Source organism: Pelodiscus sinensis, chromosome 1 (genome assembly GCF_049634645.1).
Source record: "Pelodiscus sinensis isolate JC-2024 chromosome 1, ASM4963464v1, whole genome shotgun sequence".
NCBI classification, from domain to species: Eukaryota; Metazoa; Chordata; order Testudines; family Trionychidae; genus Pelodiscus; species Pelodiscus sinensis.
In genome coordinates this window covers 96,891,410-96,907,704 of record NC_134711.1, presented here as the reverse complement: position 1 = coordinate 96,907,704, position 16,295 = coordinate 96,891,410, and the positions used below count along the sequence as shown (strand labels likewise).

The 16,295-nt window shown below is 41.7% G+C and overlaps 1 protein-coding gene across 1 annotated transcript in view; it reads left to right on the top strand.

Moving 5' to 3' along the window:
• Positions 1 to 16,295, top strand: part of POLR3B (RNA polymerase III subunit B) — a 121,468-nt gene that overhangs the window by 17,998 nt on the left and 87,175 nt on the right. Inside the window, exons 7-9 of the mRNA XM_075938432.1 lie at positions 935 to 1,026; positions 3,445 to 3,562; positions 5,853 to 5,961. Coding sequence (XP_075794547.1) covers positions 935 to 1,026; positions 3,445 to 3,562; positions 5,853 to 5,961 — 319 coding nt within the window. The remainder of the gene's footprint in view (positions 1 to 934; positions 1,027 to 3,444; positions 3,563 to 5,852; positions 5,962 to 16,295) is intronic.

Here is a 16,295-nt window from a genome sequence, read left to right as displayed (position 1 = left end):
CCAGGAGTGCCTTACCTCCAAGATAGCCCCGACAGTGGACCTCCCCACGCCCAACTGGGTCCCACTGAACAGTAGCTGTCGGGGGTGGCAAGCTTCCACCTGGCAATAGCCACCCTCTTCTGCAGGGGAATGGCGGCCGCAAGTGGGTATCCTGTCGTAGGAGAGCAAGGGGAAGCCAGGCACAAAGCTCCAAGAAGGTGGCCTTCCAGGTGCGGAAGTTGCTGAGCCACTGCTGATCATCCCACTGCTCCAGGATGAGGCAGTCCCACCAGTCAGAACTGGTGTCCAGCCTCCAAAATCGCCTCTCCAACATGAGGTTTGGGGGCCAGGCCAGTACTCCCGAATCCAGGGCGAGGGTCTCAAGGCCAAGCTCTGAGTTGAGCTGGACTAGGACCGTCCAGATGGTCCAATGAAAGTGCTGCAGAAGCTGCAACATGGCATTGTGGGGCCATCGCATGCCATGGGGCAACTCTGGCTCCATAGCCAAAAGGAAAAAAATGCCATGGCATCCAGGAAAGCTGGGCAACCAAAGTGCACGCTGCAGAAGTCTTGCTGTCCCTCAGAGGCAGGCAAGTAAACAGCTGCAGCCGAGAAATGGCTGTCTAGAGGGGGTCCCTTTAAGCATGTGTCTCAGCTAGTTTTAGGCAGCAGCACCTGGAAGTAAATGCTGCCCTAATGACCTGCCAGAAGTGGTTCCGGGTTGCCTTTTTTGCGACAGAGCTTCCTAGTAGTCTGGACGCTTCGTTTAGAAAAAGCAGATTGCTTTTCGATCTATTTTTGAGGTCTAGATGCTCTCTTTCGAAAGAAGCTTGCAGTCTAGATGTACTCTAATTGTTGTAAGACCCATGACTTCTCATTTTATTGTTTTTCTTAAATCTACGGTACAAGGATAAATAACTGTGTGTTTTTTTTTGTTTTTTTTTTTTTTTAACAGAATGCCGATAATGCTGCGCAGCTCTAATTGTGTTCTTACTGGGAAAACTCCAGCAGAGTTTGCCAAACTTAACGAGTGCCCTTTAGATCCAGGTACTGTCTCTGTCCAATTATTTTTCCTTCTGTGGCTTTAGTGAGTTTTTCCCCTCTCTAAAAGATTTATAGAAAAATTATTTTGCTCCCAATGTACAGTGTCATCTGCTTGTATATACTAATTATTTTTCTAAGAAGATCCATTAGGCTTTGTCTAATTATCATCATAATGGGTAGCTACAGAAAAAACACTAGTGGTTAGAGAAGCACAAAGGCTTTCGTGTATTTTAAAGAGGATGAGAAACAGTTATGGCAATATGGAAAATAGTATGCTCAGATGAGTCCCCTGGCCTCCAATCCCAACATTTGAAAAGGTTAAGATCATAATGCTGATTTGTGAGGAGAGGCCCAACATTCAGTTTATTAATCCTGGGAATGCTAACAGGATAAAAGGACATAATTTAAAAATGTACAGGATGTTCGAAGCAGAGCAAGCACTTCTGCTTGTCTTATTCTGTGGAGCAAGACCAAAGAGGAAAGTAGTGAAACTGAAAGTGGTTTGTTTGTTGATTTGTTTGTTTAATTTTCCACCTTACAAAAGGGAAGGGTTACCTATCAGTATCTATTGTTCTTCTAATGTATTTCTCTCTCAGATTTGTTCTGTCTTGGTGTGGGCGCACACAAATCTCATGAATGGGATATACAGAAGCAACTTTCAAAGGAGAGGAAATACTTTTTTTTTTTTTTTTTTAAACATTGTGTAGTTAACCTCTGGCATTCACAGCAAATGGAGGATACTGTGCCACATACAATAAAACTCCAGTGGTCCGGCATCCAATGGTCCAGCACTCCTGATCGTCCAGCACCATCTGGAACCCGGAAGTGCTGGACAATTGGAGCTGCTATGCCCCCGGCTTCCCCGATTTAGCCGCTGCTGAAACTGACCAGTGGCTGACTCCCGGAACCCCGAGGCAGAGCAGCTGGGATGCTTTGCTCCGGGCTTCCTGGAGTCAGCCGCTGGTCAGTATCAGCAGCGGCTGAATCGGGGAAGCCTGGGGCAGAGCAGCTGGGGTGCTAATGGGTTGGTCCCGCAGCGCCGAGGGGCGCATCTCCCCACTCCACCCAGACCCCTTATAGCCCCCCCTTCCAATAGTCTGGCATATTTGATAATCCGGCACCCCCTGGGTCCTAAAGGTGCTGGATTATTGGAAGTTTACTGTAGTTCAATAGTTTCTTAAACTGTATGCATGAATAATATTTGTAGTCTGAGTATGTAAGCTAGAAATAAATCTAGTGTTTAAAGACCTAAATGGATGGCTTCTTATAAGGGAGATTTTCATCCACCAATAAAATGTTGCACTATTGGTCAGGTTTACTTTTGCTTAAAGTAGCAGCCTAGTGATCTGATCCAGTACAGTATCTCCTGTGTTTCTCTTATACAGGTAGGGATTTTAAATTAAAGTTACTGATGTCAAGAAACTGGCTTTTCCATGGTTTTAAAGAAAAGTTAATGGTTCATAGGGAAACTACCAAAAGAAAGATATATGTATATAACTTAGAGGTGTTAAAATACAAATAAATACCTAAAGTATTCATATGTCTGCTTGTTAGAAAAGCTGTCAAGATCTTAATTATCCATACTACTTCTATTTTTTATTAAAGACCGGTTTTTAAATATTTATTTGTTTTGGTTTTAGTTTCTCATCACTGTTTACACTTCTCTGTCCTTCTCCCCTCCTCCTTTCATGTCCTTTATCAAACTGCTTGCACAAAGTCCTTTCCCTTTTTCATTTTATTAGTACAAAATGACTTTAAAACACCTTTCCATAAAATGCTTTGCAAAAGCAGAATATTATTTAGTCAGAATCCTGATTAGAATATAATAACATGATGTATAGATTTTTCATTGCTTCAGTTACTAGTGAAATTGAAATGAGTCAAAAGAGTTTCACATAAAATTCATGTTTCGCTGGAGAAAGTAAATATGAAACACCAAGCTTCTTAATTTGAGGCTGTATGCTGTAATTTGCTGAGCACCTCATAATCAATCCTTTTTAATCTAGCAAACTATTTATTTTTGGTTTATCTTACAATGCCAACAGTTCAAAAACACCCTTTTGATGAATACCTTCTGTCTGCCCTAGGGTTCTCTTTATAACCCATCATTGTTGACTATAAGTACTTCCCAGCGTTTAAGATCCAAAGTATATCCTCATAATAAGATTCTTACAGGATCTAATAGTCTCCTCTCTTACCCTATGCCTAGTTATAGGAGGTTCCCCTTGGACTAGTAATGTATATAATAATTTTGTGGGGATGTTGTTTATTCCCTCTTTCCCAATTTTCTTTATGCATTTCTTGCAGTTTAATTTTATTTTTGTGCTTATTCATTATAGCTGTTTTGATGCTATATTGTAAGAGGTAAATAATAGCCAAGGACAATGAAGTTCAAACCCATTTTTCTTCTCTGTTTGGAAGGTGGCTACTTCATCGTCAAAGGTGTAGAAAAAGTCATTCTCATTCAGGAGCAGTTATCCAAAAACAGGATCATTGTGGAAGCTGATCGGAAAGGGACAGTTGGAGCTTCTGTTACCAGGTATAGCAAATATTCTGCAGTCATTTAAGTGTATTGTTTTATGTCGTTGCTTGGGTGTTAACTTTCACTTACTCCATTTTAGTTCAAAAATATCGAAAGTGCATTTAGCATCACTCTCTTGCTAAAGTAGTTCCAATAACTTCAAGCTCTTTCCCGAAGTCCACTTGCCCAAAGTTAATGGAAGTCTTACTCAAAGACTTCAAATTTGTCCCAAAGTCAGTGAAGAAAGTTCCAGTTTTTGTTACAGAACAATTTTTTTTCCTGTAGAAAGCAGGAAACATCTACAACCTGTAGAAAATAGTATTTGACCAAATCTTGTTCTAGTTATCTACAGGAAATTCCAAAGAAGATTTCTGTCTTTGGTTTCTAATAAACACTGGAAACCTGCCACACATGATATTGATGCATAAGCATGTTAACCTGTCACTCCTATGTGGCTGTTTAGGAGGCTTATTCAGACTCTAGGGCTATGTCTACACTGCCCCTGTTTTGTGCAAAAATTTCCCAAGTGATCTCTTCCCCGTTTTTTCTTGGAATAACTTGGGTGGTAGCAGCAGATTCCCCAAAATCTGGGTATTAGGATTGTGGGGGGATAATTGAGACTCCATTTTTGCACAAGAGGCTTTTGTGCAAAACCCCCCCTTGCACAAAAACGGAGACTCGTTAATTATGCAAATGAGGCGTGGCGATATTCCATGCTTTGCCTCATTTGCATACTTTTTGCGCAAAACGGGGTTAGTGTAGACCTAGTCTAGAAGTATAACTTCTTCAATGCTCATGACAGTTGTCAGTCTGAATCATCATAGAGACTGAATCATATATTGAGACATGTATCAAATACAGCATGTATAGTGACCTCTTCGGGCCTTCCATCAATGTGCTTCCGTCTGACCTCTTACCACCCCTAAGACTAGGAGGGTACTTAGATTTCCGTGCCTGTTCAGGCCTCTCTGCTGATGCTGCCAACTTCCAGTTGAGGTAGTAATGTTTGGTGTTGTGGCTCCCTGCCATTTCACTACTGGTCATTTTACTTTGACCACTTAATGGCTGTGAGAGTATAGCAGTATTTAGTCACACAAATCTGAGGCAGTTTTGATCCAGCTAACTAATGATGAAACAGCCTGTTCTTTACAAGAACCTGGATCTAGGGATACTCAATGGGTACATCTCCACAGTGGAAGGGAAAATGGATGCCATGCAAATGAAAAGACTTATTTATGCAAGCTCCATTCAAAGAAAAAGTTCATCTGTTGCGGGCTAGTGGAGGGGCAGCTTAGCTAAAGACGGTCAGCTTAGTATGGTCTCAAAATCCATAGCTAGGTTTTTGGGGTTTTTTTAGGTTTTTATTTGTACTGTACAAATTGTTGAAGGCTGCAGATATATTCTCATGGGTTGATCCTTCTTGCTCTTAGTCAAACAGCTTTATTTTCTATTTCATCTTTTTATGTTAATTTTACCTCTGCATCCCCGCCCTCCCCCTCCAAAAAAATCCCAGTCTATCATAAAGCACCTATGTGTTATGAACCATCTCATTTGCTTAAGTTTTAGGAGCATCTCCTAATAATTTCTTCCTACAACAGTATTATTATACAGGCAGTCCCCGGGTTACGTACAAGATAGGGACTGTAGGTTTGTTCTTAAGTTGAATTTGTACGTAAGTCGGAACTGGTACATATTATAGGGGAAACTCTAGCCAAACATTTCTCCAGAGCTCAGTTTTATTCTCCCACACCTCACTTGCCTCAGTCCTTTATTCTCAAGCGGAGGTGTCTGCTGAGAAAAGCTGCTCCACGTCTCCCTGGTCTGCTGGGGGGGGGGAAAGGCGCTAGCTTCGCGTCTCCCTGGTCTGCTGGGGGGAAGCAGCTAGTGCGGGGTTGCCTCACCCCGTTTGTAAGTAGGGATCCGATGTAAGTCGGATCCATGTAACCCGGGGACTGCCTGTATAAGCAAGCTTTGTGAGACCAAAAAGTCTATAACAGGTTGTGTTGAAAGAGCTGATTGGATCCATCCGTCTGTTTATGTATTACCTACATATGTTTTGCAATGCTCAATTAATCCTGACTCTGCTAAATTTACATACTAATGTTCCTCATCAAGAGTAACCTTCCGTTAGTTTTGGTCTATGCATCTGTTTAAAATAAACAAAAGGCATTGGAATGTATTGATCTGAATGAGTGAAATCTTCTTTATAAAGCACTTTAAAATGATGAGGCAAAGGAATTACCAATGCAAGATGTGTATCAAACATAAGTCTCTCTTTTTTTTTTTTTTTTTTAAACCAACCCTTTAGTTCCACTCATGAGAAGAAGAGCAGAACAAATATGATTGTGAAACAAGGAAGATTTTACCTGAAGCATAACACACTGTCAGAAGATATTCCCATTGCTATTATATTTAAGGTAATGTAACTGTTAGTTTAAAAAACTTTAGTTCAAAATTACAGATCTGAAGAGGAATTCATGATTTAGTATGTTCTGTAAAGGAATTCTGGACACTAACAGTTTTGACAAACTGGGTTTACAACATATTATTCAAAAGTGTAGAGTAAAATATGGAAATACACATGAAAATGTTCAAACCTTTAATTCTTCCTGTGAAGGCCAAAAGCCACCTTATGCTAACATCAAAAGAAATATAGCAATGTACAATATACAAAAAAATAGATTGCTCAAAATATTTTGAAAGAATTTTAAGGCATTTTTATTAGCTGATTGAGAAAATTGGGGAACAAATAGAGTGTTTGATTCCGTAATGGTGAAAGTAAGCATGTATGTTTCATTGTAGAAATTGTAGAAATATGAGGTTGGAAGGGGCCTTGAGAGGGCATCTGGTCTATGCCCCTGCTCTGCGGGAGGACCAAGTATATCTTCACCACTGGTGAGCAATAAACTGGAGACAGTTCACCACGGTCAGCCCTTGGTAGGTCACCACGCACTCTATTTACCTGCACATCTGCGGGTACAGCTGCTCACAGTTCCTGTTGGCTAGGGAAAGGCGATCTGCAGCCCATTGAGAGCTACGGGAAGTGGCACGGACTGGCACACTGCTTCCTGCAGCTTCCATTGGCCAAAAACCGTGATCTGCAGCCGGCAGGAGCTGTGAACAGCCATACCTGCAGATAAAGCATGCGGCCCACCAGGAGCTAACCCTGGTGAATCATCGTGTCCAGGCTGCTTATTGTCCACCGCTGACCTAGAGTATCTTTTGAGAAATATTTTGTCTAACGTGTTCTTAAAAATATCTCTCGAGGGGAATTCCACAACCTGCCTTGGAAATGAATTCCAGTACTCAACTATCCTCATAGTTAGTTTTTTTTCCTGATATCTAACCTTTCTAACACTTGTTTGCTTCAGATTAAATTGATTGCTTCAAATCCTACCTTCAGTGGACATGGAGAACAATTGATCACTATCCTCTTTAATAGCAGCCTTTAACATACAGGCAGTCCCCGGGTTACATGGATTCGACTTACATCGGATCCCTATTTACAAACGGGGTAAGGCAACCCCACACTAGCTGTTTCCCCCCAGCAGACCAGGGAGACACGAAGCTAGTGCTCCCCCTCCCAGCAGACCAGGGAGACGCAGAGCGGCTTTTCTCAGCAGACACCTCAGCTTGAGAATAAAGGACTGAGGGAAGTGAGGTGTGGGAGAATAAAACTGAGCTCTGGAGAAATGTTTGGCTAGAGTTTCCCCTACAATATGTACCAGTTCCGACTTACATACAAATTCAACTTAAGAACAAACCTACAGTCCCTATCTTGTACGTAACCCGGGGACTGCCTGTATTTGAAGACTTACCAGGTCCCTCCCATGCAGTCTTCTTTTCCCAAGACTAAATCTGCTAGTCTTCTTCCCCCTCCCCGCCCCGTCTTTCATCATAAGTCAGGCTTTTTAAATCTCTGTTATTGCTGCTTTCCTCTGGACTCTCTTCAGTTGGTCAAAATCTTTCCTAAATTATGGTGCTCAAAACTGGACACAGTACTCCAGCTGAGGCCTCTTGTGAATTTATGTCCTGCTTCCAAGTTAAAACCCTCACAGCAACTTTACCTCTGCTTTAAAGCTTGTCAAAATGTCCCGTCTTTGGGCAAAAAAAGTACTAAGTCAAGTAGCAAGTGGAAAAAATCCTTCTTTACACTTCAGATGGTCCTAGGCTTTCCAACTTCTTTCAGTCTGGGCCTTTTAGAACCTTTACTCTAATAATGCATTCAGGGCCTGACTTTTCAGAAGTCAGGGGAGCCGAGGGTGCTCAACACCTTTTAGACCAGGTCCTAGTGCCTGAAGGGTGCAAAGTGCTGGGTATCTTCCACTCCCAGAGCTGTCTTCTCAGGAGGACTAATGTACTCTGGCAGACTGAGGCCCTTAATCATGTTTAAGATTAACATTTTTAAAGATAGCTTCCTTTTTCTGGCATCTTCCATATGTTTTGCTTTCTCAGTAAATCTGTTCTGTCTTAATGTTTTACTTGCTTAGAGTTTCATTTTTTCCCCTCAGAGACGTCCAAAGCTCACCAACATCTTAATGTATATCATGACAGCAATCAGTCCCTTTAATAATTTTGAAGAGCCCACCCTGATCAGGAAATTTTAAATCCTATGTTCATGCCCACGGTATTCTCACTATAGTCAGTGAAAATGTAAATGGTACAGTTATGACAAAATCACTTACACAAATAAAAAAGAAGTTGCCAGAAGAGGGCAGCACCTGCTCATACCATCAGAGCACCATAATGTCCTCTTGAGGTGGCTTTCTGACAGTTGACAACCTTCGAATTTTGGTAATATGGGGGAGTGCATTTTGGTTGGGTTTTGTTTCTGCAAATAGCATATAGCTGAATAATATTTAAATAAACTGTTGAGAAACTAGTCCAAAGTATCTCTTCTCTTTGATTTATGAAGATCTTTTTAAATAGCTTGAGGCTATTGTGTGTTTTAGCAGGTAGTGTTAAAGGATATTAAGAAATTATTTGAGTATATACTGTAATAATATCAGAAGCAATGGACGCACTATTCCTTTGATTCTAGAAAATCAGATAAATATTACTGTGCCTATGCAGGTTTTGAGCTGATTGCTCATATAGTAAGAAGTTAGGTTCTGCCGTCTTTTACAAAGTTGAGTGGTCATAGTTCCTTGTCACCCGGTGGTATGTCCAAATATCTATATACACAGAGATTTTCAGCTACACTGTTAGTCATTGAAAATCTTCTTTTCAAGTGTGGTAATGACACCTCATTCATATCCTGGCAATAATCCTCATAGTGTTTCACTGTTTTCCATAGCCACCTACTCTTCTTGTAAATATCATGTGAACATTTTTATGTCAATGTGTTGCAGTAGGACAGGTAATCACAGCTGTTCTCTGCAGTGCAGCTAACAATGTATTTTATAAACTGATTTAGAGATTTCCATTAATCTGCCTAAATAAATAAACCATAGAATACTAGGACTGGAAAGGACCTCGAGAGGTCATCGAGTCCAGTCCCCTGTTCTCATAGCAGGACCCAGTACTGTCTCTAGACCATCCCTGATAAACATTTATTTAACTTGCTCTTAAATATCTCCAGAGATAGAGATCCCACAACTTACCTAGGCAGTTTATTCCAGTGTTTAACCACCCTTACAATTAGGAACTTTTTCCTAATGTCCAACCTAAACCTCCCTTGCTGCAGTTTAAGCCCATTGCTTCTTGTTCTATTCTCAGAGGCCAGGAAGAACAATTTTTTCCCTCCTCCTTGTGACACCATTTTAGATACCTGAAAACTGCTATCATGTCCCCTCTCAATTTTCTCTTTTCCAAATTAAACAAGCCCACTTCTTTCAGTCTTCCTTCATAGGTCATGTTCTCTAGACCTTTAATCATTCTTGTTGCTCTTCTCTGGACCCTCTCCAATTTCTCCACGTCTTTCTTGAAATGTGGTGCCCAGAACTGGACACAATACTCCAATTGAGGCCTAATCAGCGCAGAGTAGAGCGGAAGAATGACTTCTTGTGTCTTGCTCACAACACTCCTGTTGATGCATCCTAGAAATCATGTTTGCTTTTTTTTTTTTTTTTTTTTTTTTTTTTTTGCAACAGCGTCACACTGTTGACTCATATTTACCTTGTGGTCCACTATAACTCCTAGATCCCTTTCTGCCGTACTCCTTCCTAGACAGTCGCTTCCCATTCTGTATGTGTGAAACTGATTGTTCCTTCCTAAGTGGAGCACTTGGCATTTGTCCTTATTAAACTTCATCCTGTTTACCTCAGACCATTTCTCCAGTTTGTCCAGATCATTTTGAATTATGACCCTCTCCTTCAAAGCTGTTGCAACCTCTCCTAGCTTGGTACCATCTGCAAACTTAATAAATGTACTTTCTATGCCAATAGCTAAATCGTTGATGAAGATATTGAACAGAACGGGTACCAAAACAGGTGCCTGCGGAACCCCACTTGTTATACCTTTCCAGCAGGATTGTGAACCATTAATAACTACTCTCTGAGAACGGTTATCCAGCCAGTTATGCACCCACCTTCTAATAGCCCCATCTAAGTTGTATTTGCCTAGTTTATTAACAAAGAATATCATGCGAGACCGTATCAAGAGCCTTACTAAAGTCTAGGTATACCAGGTCCTCCGCTTCTCCCTTATCTGCAAGACTCATTATCCTATCAAAGAAAGTTATCAGATTGGTTCGACATGATTTGTTCTTTACAAATCCATGCTCGCTGTTCCCTGTCACCTTATTATCTTCCAAGTGTTTGCAGATGAATTCCTTAATTACTTGCTCCTTTATCTTTCCTGGCACAGAAGTTAAACTGACTGGTCTGTAGTTTCCTGGGTTGTTCTAATTTCCCTTTTTATAGATGAGCACTATATTTGCCCTTTTCCAGTCTTCTGGAATCTCTCCTGTCTTCCATGATTTTCTAAAGATGATAGCTAAAGGCTCAGATACCTCCTCTATCAGCTCCTTGAGTATTCTAGGATGCGTTTCATCAGGCCCTGGTGACTTGCAGACATCTAACTTTTCTAAGTGATTTTTAACTTGTTCTTTTTTTATTTTATCTTCTAAATCTACCCCCTTCCCACTAGCATTCACTATGTTAGGCATTCTTTCATCAGACTTCTTGGTAAAGACCGAAACAAAGAAGTCATTAAACATCTCCACCATTTCCAAGTTTCCTGTTACTGTTTCTCCCTCCTCACTAAGCAATGGGCCTACTCTGTCCTTGGTCTTCCTCTTGCTTCTAATATATTTATAGAATGTCTTCTTGTTTCCCTTTATGCCTGTAGCTAGTTTGAGCTCGTTTTGTGCCTTTCTAATCTTGCCCCTGCATTCCTGTATTGTTTGCCTATATTCATTCTTTGTAATTTGTCCTACTTTCCATTTTTTTATGACTCCTCTTTTATTTTTAGATCATGCAAGATCTTCTGGTTAAGCCAAGACTGACTTTTCCCATATTTTATATCTTTCCTATGCAGCAGAATAGCTTGCTTTTGGGCCCTTAATAAGGTCCCTTTGAAAAACTGCCAACCCTCTACAGTTGTTTTTCCCCTTAGTCTTGCCTCCCACGGGACCTTACCTATCAGCTCTCTGAGCATACCAAAATCTGCCTTCCTGAAATCCATTGTTTCTAATTTGCTGTTCTCCCTTCTACCATATCTTAGAATCAGGAACTCTATGATTTCATGATCACTTTCACCCAAGCTGCCTTCCACTTTGGAATTCTCAACCAGTTCCCCCCTATTTGTTAAAATCAAATCTAGACCAGCTTCCCCCCCGATAGCATTTTCAACCTTCTGAAATAAAAAGTTGTCTTCAGTGCAGTCCAAGAACTTATTGGATAGTCTGTGCCCCGCTGTGTTAGTTTCCCAACATATATCTGAGTAGTTGAAGTCCCTCATCACCACCAAATTCTGCTATAATTGTGTATAATTAATAATTTGTAATATTAAAACTTCATTCCCCTAGTCTGTGATAGAGCTTTCCATACCTTTGCAGTATCCTTTCTATGAAATATTAAATTATGGTCCTCATCACACATCTGGTGATGATACAAATGGAATTTAAGGATCCCATGGGACTCTTCATTAATAATCTTGGTTAGGGTGTCAGCTCTTTTCCCTTCTCTTGCTGAAAACTATTTATTATGTCCCACAGTGGGTGAGAGCTGTTAAGTGCATAATAACTGTGCTGTTTTCTTACAAGTATGTTGTTTGTAACTTTGCAAAATTGTATGAGAAGGAATGAACAGCACTGTATATACCATATTCTGGTTTATACAGGCAGTCCCCGGGTTACATACAAGATAGGGACTGTAGGTTTGTTCTTAAGTTGAATTTGTATGTAAGTCGGAACTGGTACATATTGTAGGGGAAACTCTAGCCAAACATTTCTCCAGAGCTCAGTTTTATTCTCCCACAAATCACTTCCCTCAGTCCTTTATTCTCAAGCTGAGGTGTCTGCTGAGAAAAGCCGCTCCACGTCTCCCTGGTCTGTTCGGGTGGGGGGGGGGGCGCTAGCTTCGCGTCTCCCTGGTCTGCTGGAGGGAAGCAGCTAGTGCGGGGTTGCCTCACCCGGTTTGTAAGTAGGGGTCCGATGTAAGTCGGATCCATGTAACCCGGGGACTGCCTGTATATGTTTTCAATATATGGACAGGAGGTAAGAACATAAAATGCTTAGTTTTTGTGTTTCAGAGCAAACTATTTATTTTTCTTTGCAATCCCAACTGCTCCTGGCTAGCCAGAATTTCTGTTGATTTAGTCACTTGAGCTAATCCATTAAATTTGTCTACCAAAATATATAAAACTTTTACTTCTTTTGGAGGAGACTAATATCAATAGTTTTCAGCCTGCAATGATTTCCTCATTTTCAAAGTGCCAGTTTATCAATGGTTATCATCTTAAAAAAACTCGAGAGAGACTAGAGCAGTGGTGAGCAACCTGTGGCCCACGCACCCTTCTTCAGTCCCCCTCCTCCATGCACTTCTCATGCACTGGGGCACTGGAGTCCTGCTCTGCCTACTCCTCCCCCTTCCTTTCTAGCACCTTTGGAGCACCATGAATCCGCTGATTCAAACTCCATCCCCACACCTTCCCATCTTCCCCAGAGCTTGCGCACGGCAAATCAGCTGTTTGCAGCTGTTCAAGCTATGGGAGGGAAGGGGGAGGAGCAGGGATGGAGTGCAAATCAGTGGATTTATGTTGCTTCAAAAGTGGAAAGGAGGGGTAAGAGTAGGCAGTGCAGGGCTCCAGTGCCCCAGTGTATGAGAGGCATGTGGGGGAGGAGGGAGCAGACAGAGTGCACAGGCCACAGATGGAAGCCTAGTGGGCCAAGGGCTACAAGTTACCCACCACTGGTCATGGGCTCACGGAGATGGAGGGCCATCCCTGCAGGTCATTCTCTAGTCATGGTTCCTCATTGCTGAACTATAGCAAAATAAATAGAATATCGAAACATGTTTCAGTTAACCTTTTTGTTTCCATAGTTAAATAATCCAGCGTTGTGAAAATATGACCAGCAGTCTTGCAATTACTTAGAAGATCCTTTTCAGCAAGGAACTGAGTGTGTCATGAAAGTTGTGTTGTATGTGTGAATGTATTTATTTTTTATTGTTGTGGATACGGTGTAATGTGCATTTATTTACATTTTAGTGGTTAAAATGTGGAATTTGTAGTCGGGAGTCCTGGATTTTATGCTCTTCCCCTGGCGCACTGTACACTTTGGGCAAGTCATTGAACTACTTTGCCTCAGTTTCCCCATCTGGAAGACCACTGTACTAATGCTGCACAGCAGTTTGTATAAGTATTAAAACTTCAGATCTTTTATTTAACATAAGAGATATGGAACTAACATGACATGTTCCTGCTGAGGCTAGAACTCAGCAGAACAGAGGCTGGTACCTTCCAGATTTTTATGCAAAAATATGTGGGCGGGGTTTTGTTCGTTTTTCTTTTTTCTGCTGTATTGCCTGAATATCATATTGATCCATTTGGGCAGTTTTCTAGTCAGTGTAATGTGGAGATTTTAGCAGCAGGCTGTACTGAGCATGTTAATTTTTCTAGGTTGATAATTTAACGATAGCTTAGTTAAATCCTTGCTCCAAGAGATGGAGAAAATAGATCACTTAAAATAAACAAATGAAGAACTTTTTTTAAAACGTGGGAGGGAGGGGGCGGAATAGGTACTTTAGACTAACTTTTTTTCTTGGAAATGGCTGTGGCATTTTTATTGAAACTTTCATAAAGATAATACACATTTTCTCTGGCATGGAAAAATTTAGTCCAAACAGTAAATATTTGTTAGTTACTTTTAGATCTTTTAGGTGGAGCTGGCAGCGAGTGATGCTGATAGTTAAGGTTGCCCAGCACTTTCCATTATAAAGCACTCTTCAGTTATAAGTAGGATTTATATAAGTGTGTTTAATAACTAAAATCAGCCTTAAAAGACATGTCCTTAGTTCAGATTTCAACCCCAAAACTATGTTTTAGCTTCTTAAATTTCACTTGTGCTGGTCATTGTTCCCTCTAATTTTTTCCGTCCATGTGTGCAATAAGTTTTGTTATGTGCACCGAGGCATATACGGATTTGTACCACCAGTAGAAACACTGCTGTCAGATGGGGGACGGGAACGGGGGCGGCTCCGGGTGCTCTGTTACTCTACTGGTCTGCATTTGAATCTGTCCTAGGTGGCCATCCAAGTGCACATCTTACAGGGAACACTGGTGCTGCTTACACATCAGGGGCAAGTAGGATTTTATATTTTTATTACGGCTGTCAATTGACCTGCGTTAATGCCTGCGATTAACGCAGGACGAGATTAACGCGTTAATTTTTTTAACTCATTAATTGCAGGCATTAATGCTGTGCTGCCTCTTTGAATTGCTGCTCAGGCACTTCAAAGAGGCTTTGCAACAGCAGAGCTGGGGATCAGTCCCCAGCTGATCCCCAACTCTGCATTGTAAAGCCCTTTTGAAGTGCTGAAGTGAAGCCGGGGATCAGCTGGAGTCCCCAACTGATCCCCGACTCCTAATGTGCTGCCCCTTTAAAGTGCCAAAATGGCACTTCAAAGGGGCAGTGCAAGCTTCCAGATTGCAGGCCTGGGTTCTCGTGGGGGATTTTAATCACCCAGACATCTGTTGGGAGACCAATACAGCAGTACACAGGCAATCCAGGAAGTTTTTGGAGAATGTTGTGGATAACTTCTTGGTACAAGTGCTGAAGGATCTGACCAGGGGCCGTGCACAGCTTGACCTTCTGCTCACAAAGAGGGAGGAACTAATAGGGGAAGTAGATGTGGGGGACAACCTGGGAAGTAGTGATCATGAGATGGTAGATTTCAGGATCCTGACCAAAGGAGGAAAAGAGAGTAGTAAAATACATACTTTGGCCTTCAGAAAATCAGACTTTGACTCCCTCAGAAACCTGATGGGTAGAATCCCCTGGGATGCTAACATGAAGAGGAAAGGAGTTCAGGAGAGCTGGCAGTATTTTGAAGAAGCCTTATTGAAGGCACAGAAAGAAATCATCCTGATGCGTAGCAAGAGACGCAAACATGGTCGGAGACTGGATTGACTTACCGGGAAAATCCTTGGGGAAATCCTTGGTGAACTTAAGCACAAAAAGGGAGCTTACAAAAAGTGGAAACCAGGGAGAGCTATAAAAGTATAGCTCGAGAATGCGGGGGGGTTATCAGGAAGGAGAAAGTGCAACTGGAATTGCGACTGGGAAAGGATGTAAAGGATAACAAGAAAGGTTTCTACAGGCATGTTAGCAAGAAGAAGGTGATCAGAGAGGGTGTGGGGCCCTTACTGGATGAAGGAGGTAACCTAGTGACAGATGATGTGGAGAAAGCTGAAGTACTCAATGCTTTCTTTGCCTCTGTCTTCATGGACAAGATGGGCTTCCGGACTAATGTGCTGAGTGACACAAGATGGGATGAAGATGGACAGCCCTTGGTGGGTAAAGAACAGGTTAGGAACTATTTAGAAAAGCTAAACGTACACAAATCCATGGGTCCAGACTTAATGCATCCAAAGGTACTGAGGGAGTTGGCAAATGTCATTGAGGAGCCTTTGGCCATTATCTTTGAAAAGTCGTGGAGATTGGGAGAGATCCCAGATGATTGGAAAAGGGCAAATGTAGTGCCCATCTTCAAAAAAGGGAAGAAGGACAATCCAGGGAACTATAGGCCAGTCAGTCTTACCTCAGTCCCTGGAAAAATCATGGAAGGGATCCTTAAGGAATCCATTTTGAGGCACTTGGAAGAGGGGAAAGTGATCAAGAATAGTCAGCATGGATTCACAAAGGGCAAGTTGTTCCTGACCAATCTGATTAGTTTCTATGATGAGGTAACTGGCTCTGTAGACATGGGAAAGTCAGTGGATGTGATATACCTTGACTTTGGCAAGGCTTTTGATACGATCTCCCACAATATTCTTGCCAGCAAGTTAAGGGAATATGGATTGGATAAATGGACGGTAAGATGGATAGAAAACTGGCTAGAAGGTCAGGCCCAGCGGGTAGTGATCAAGGCTCAATATCAGGATGGTGTCAGTTTCTAGCAGACTGCCCCTAAGTTCAGTTCTAGGACCGGCTTTGTTCAATATCTTTATTAATGACCTGGATTAAGGGATGGATTGCACCCTCAGCAAGTTTGCAGATGACACTAAGCTAAGGGCTGAGGTAGATAGGGTCCAGAGTGACTTAGACAAATTGGAGGATTGGACCACAAGAAATCTGATGAGGTTCAAC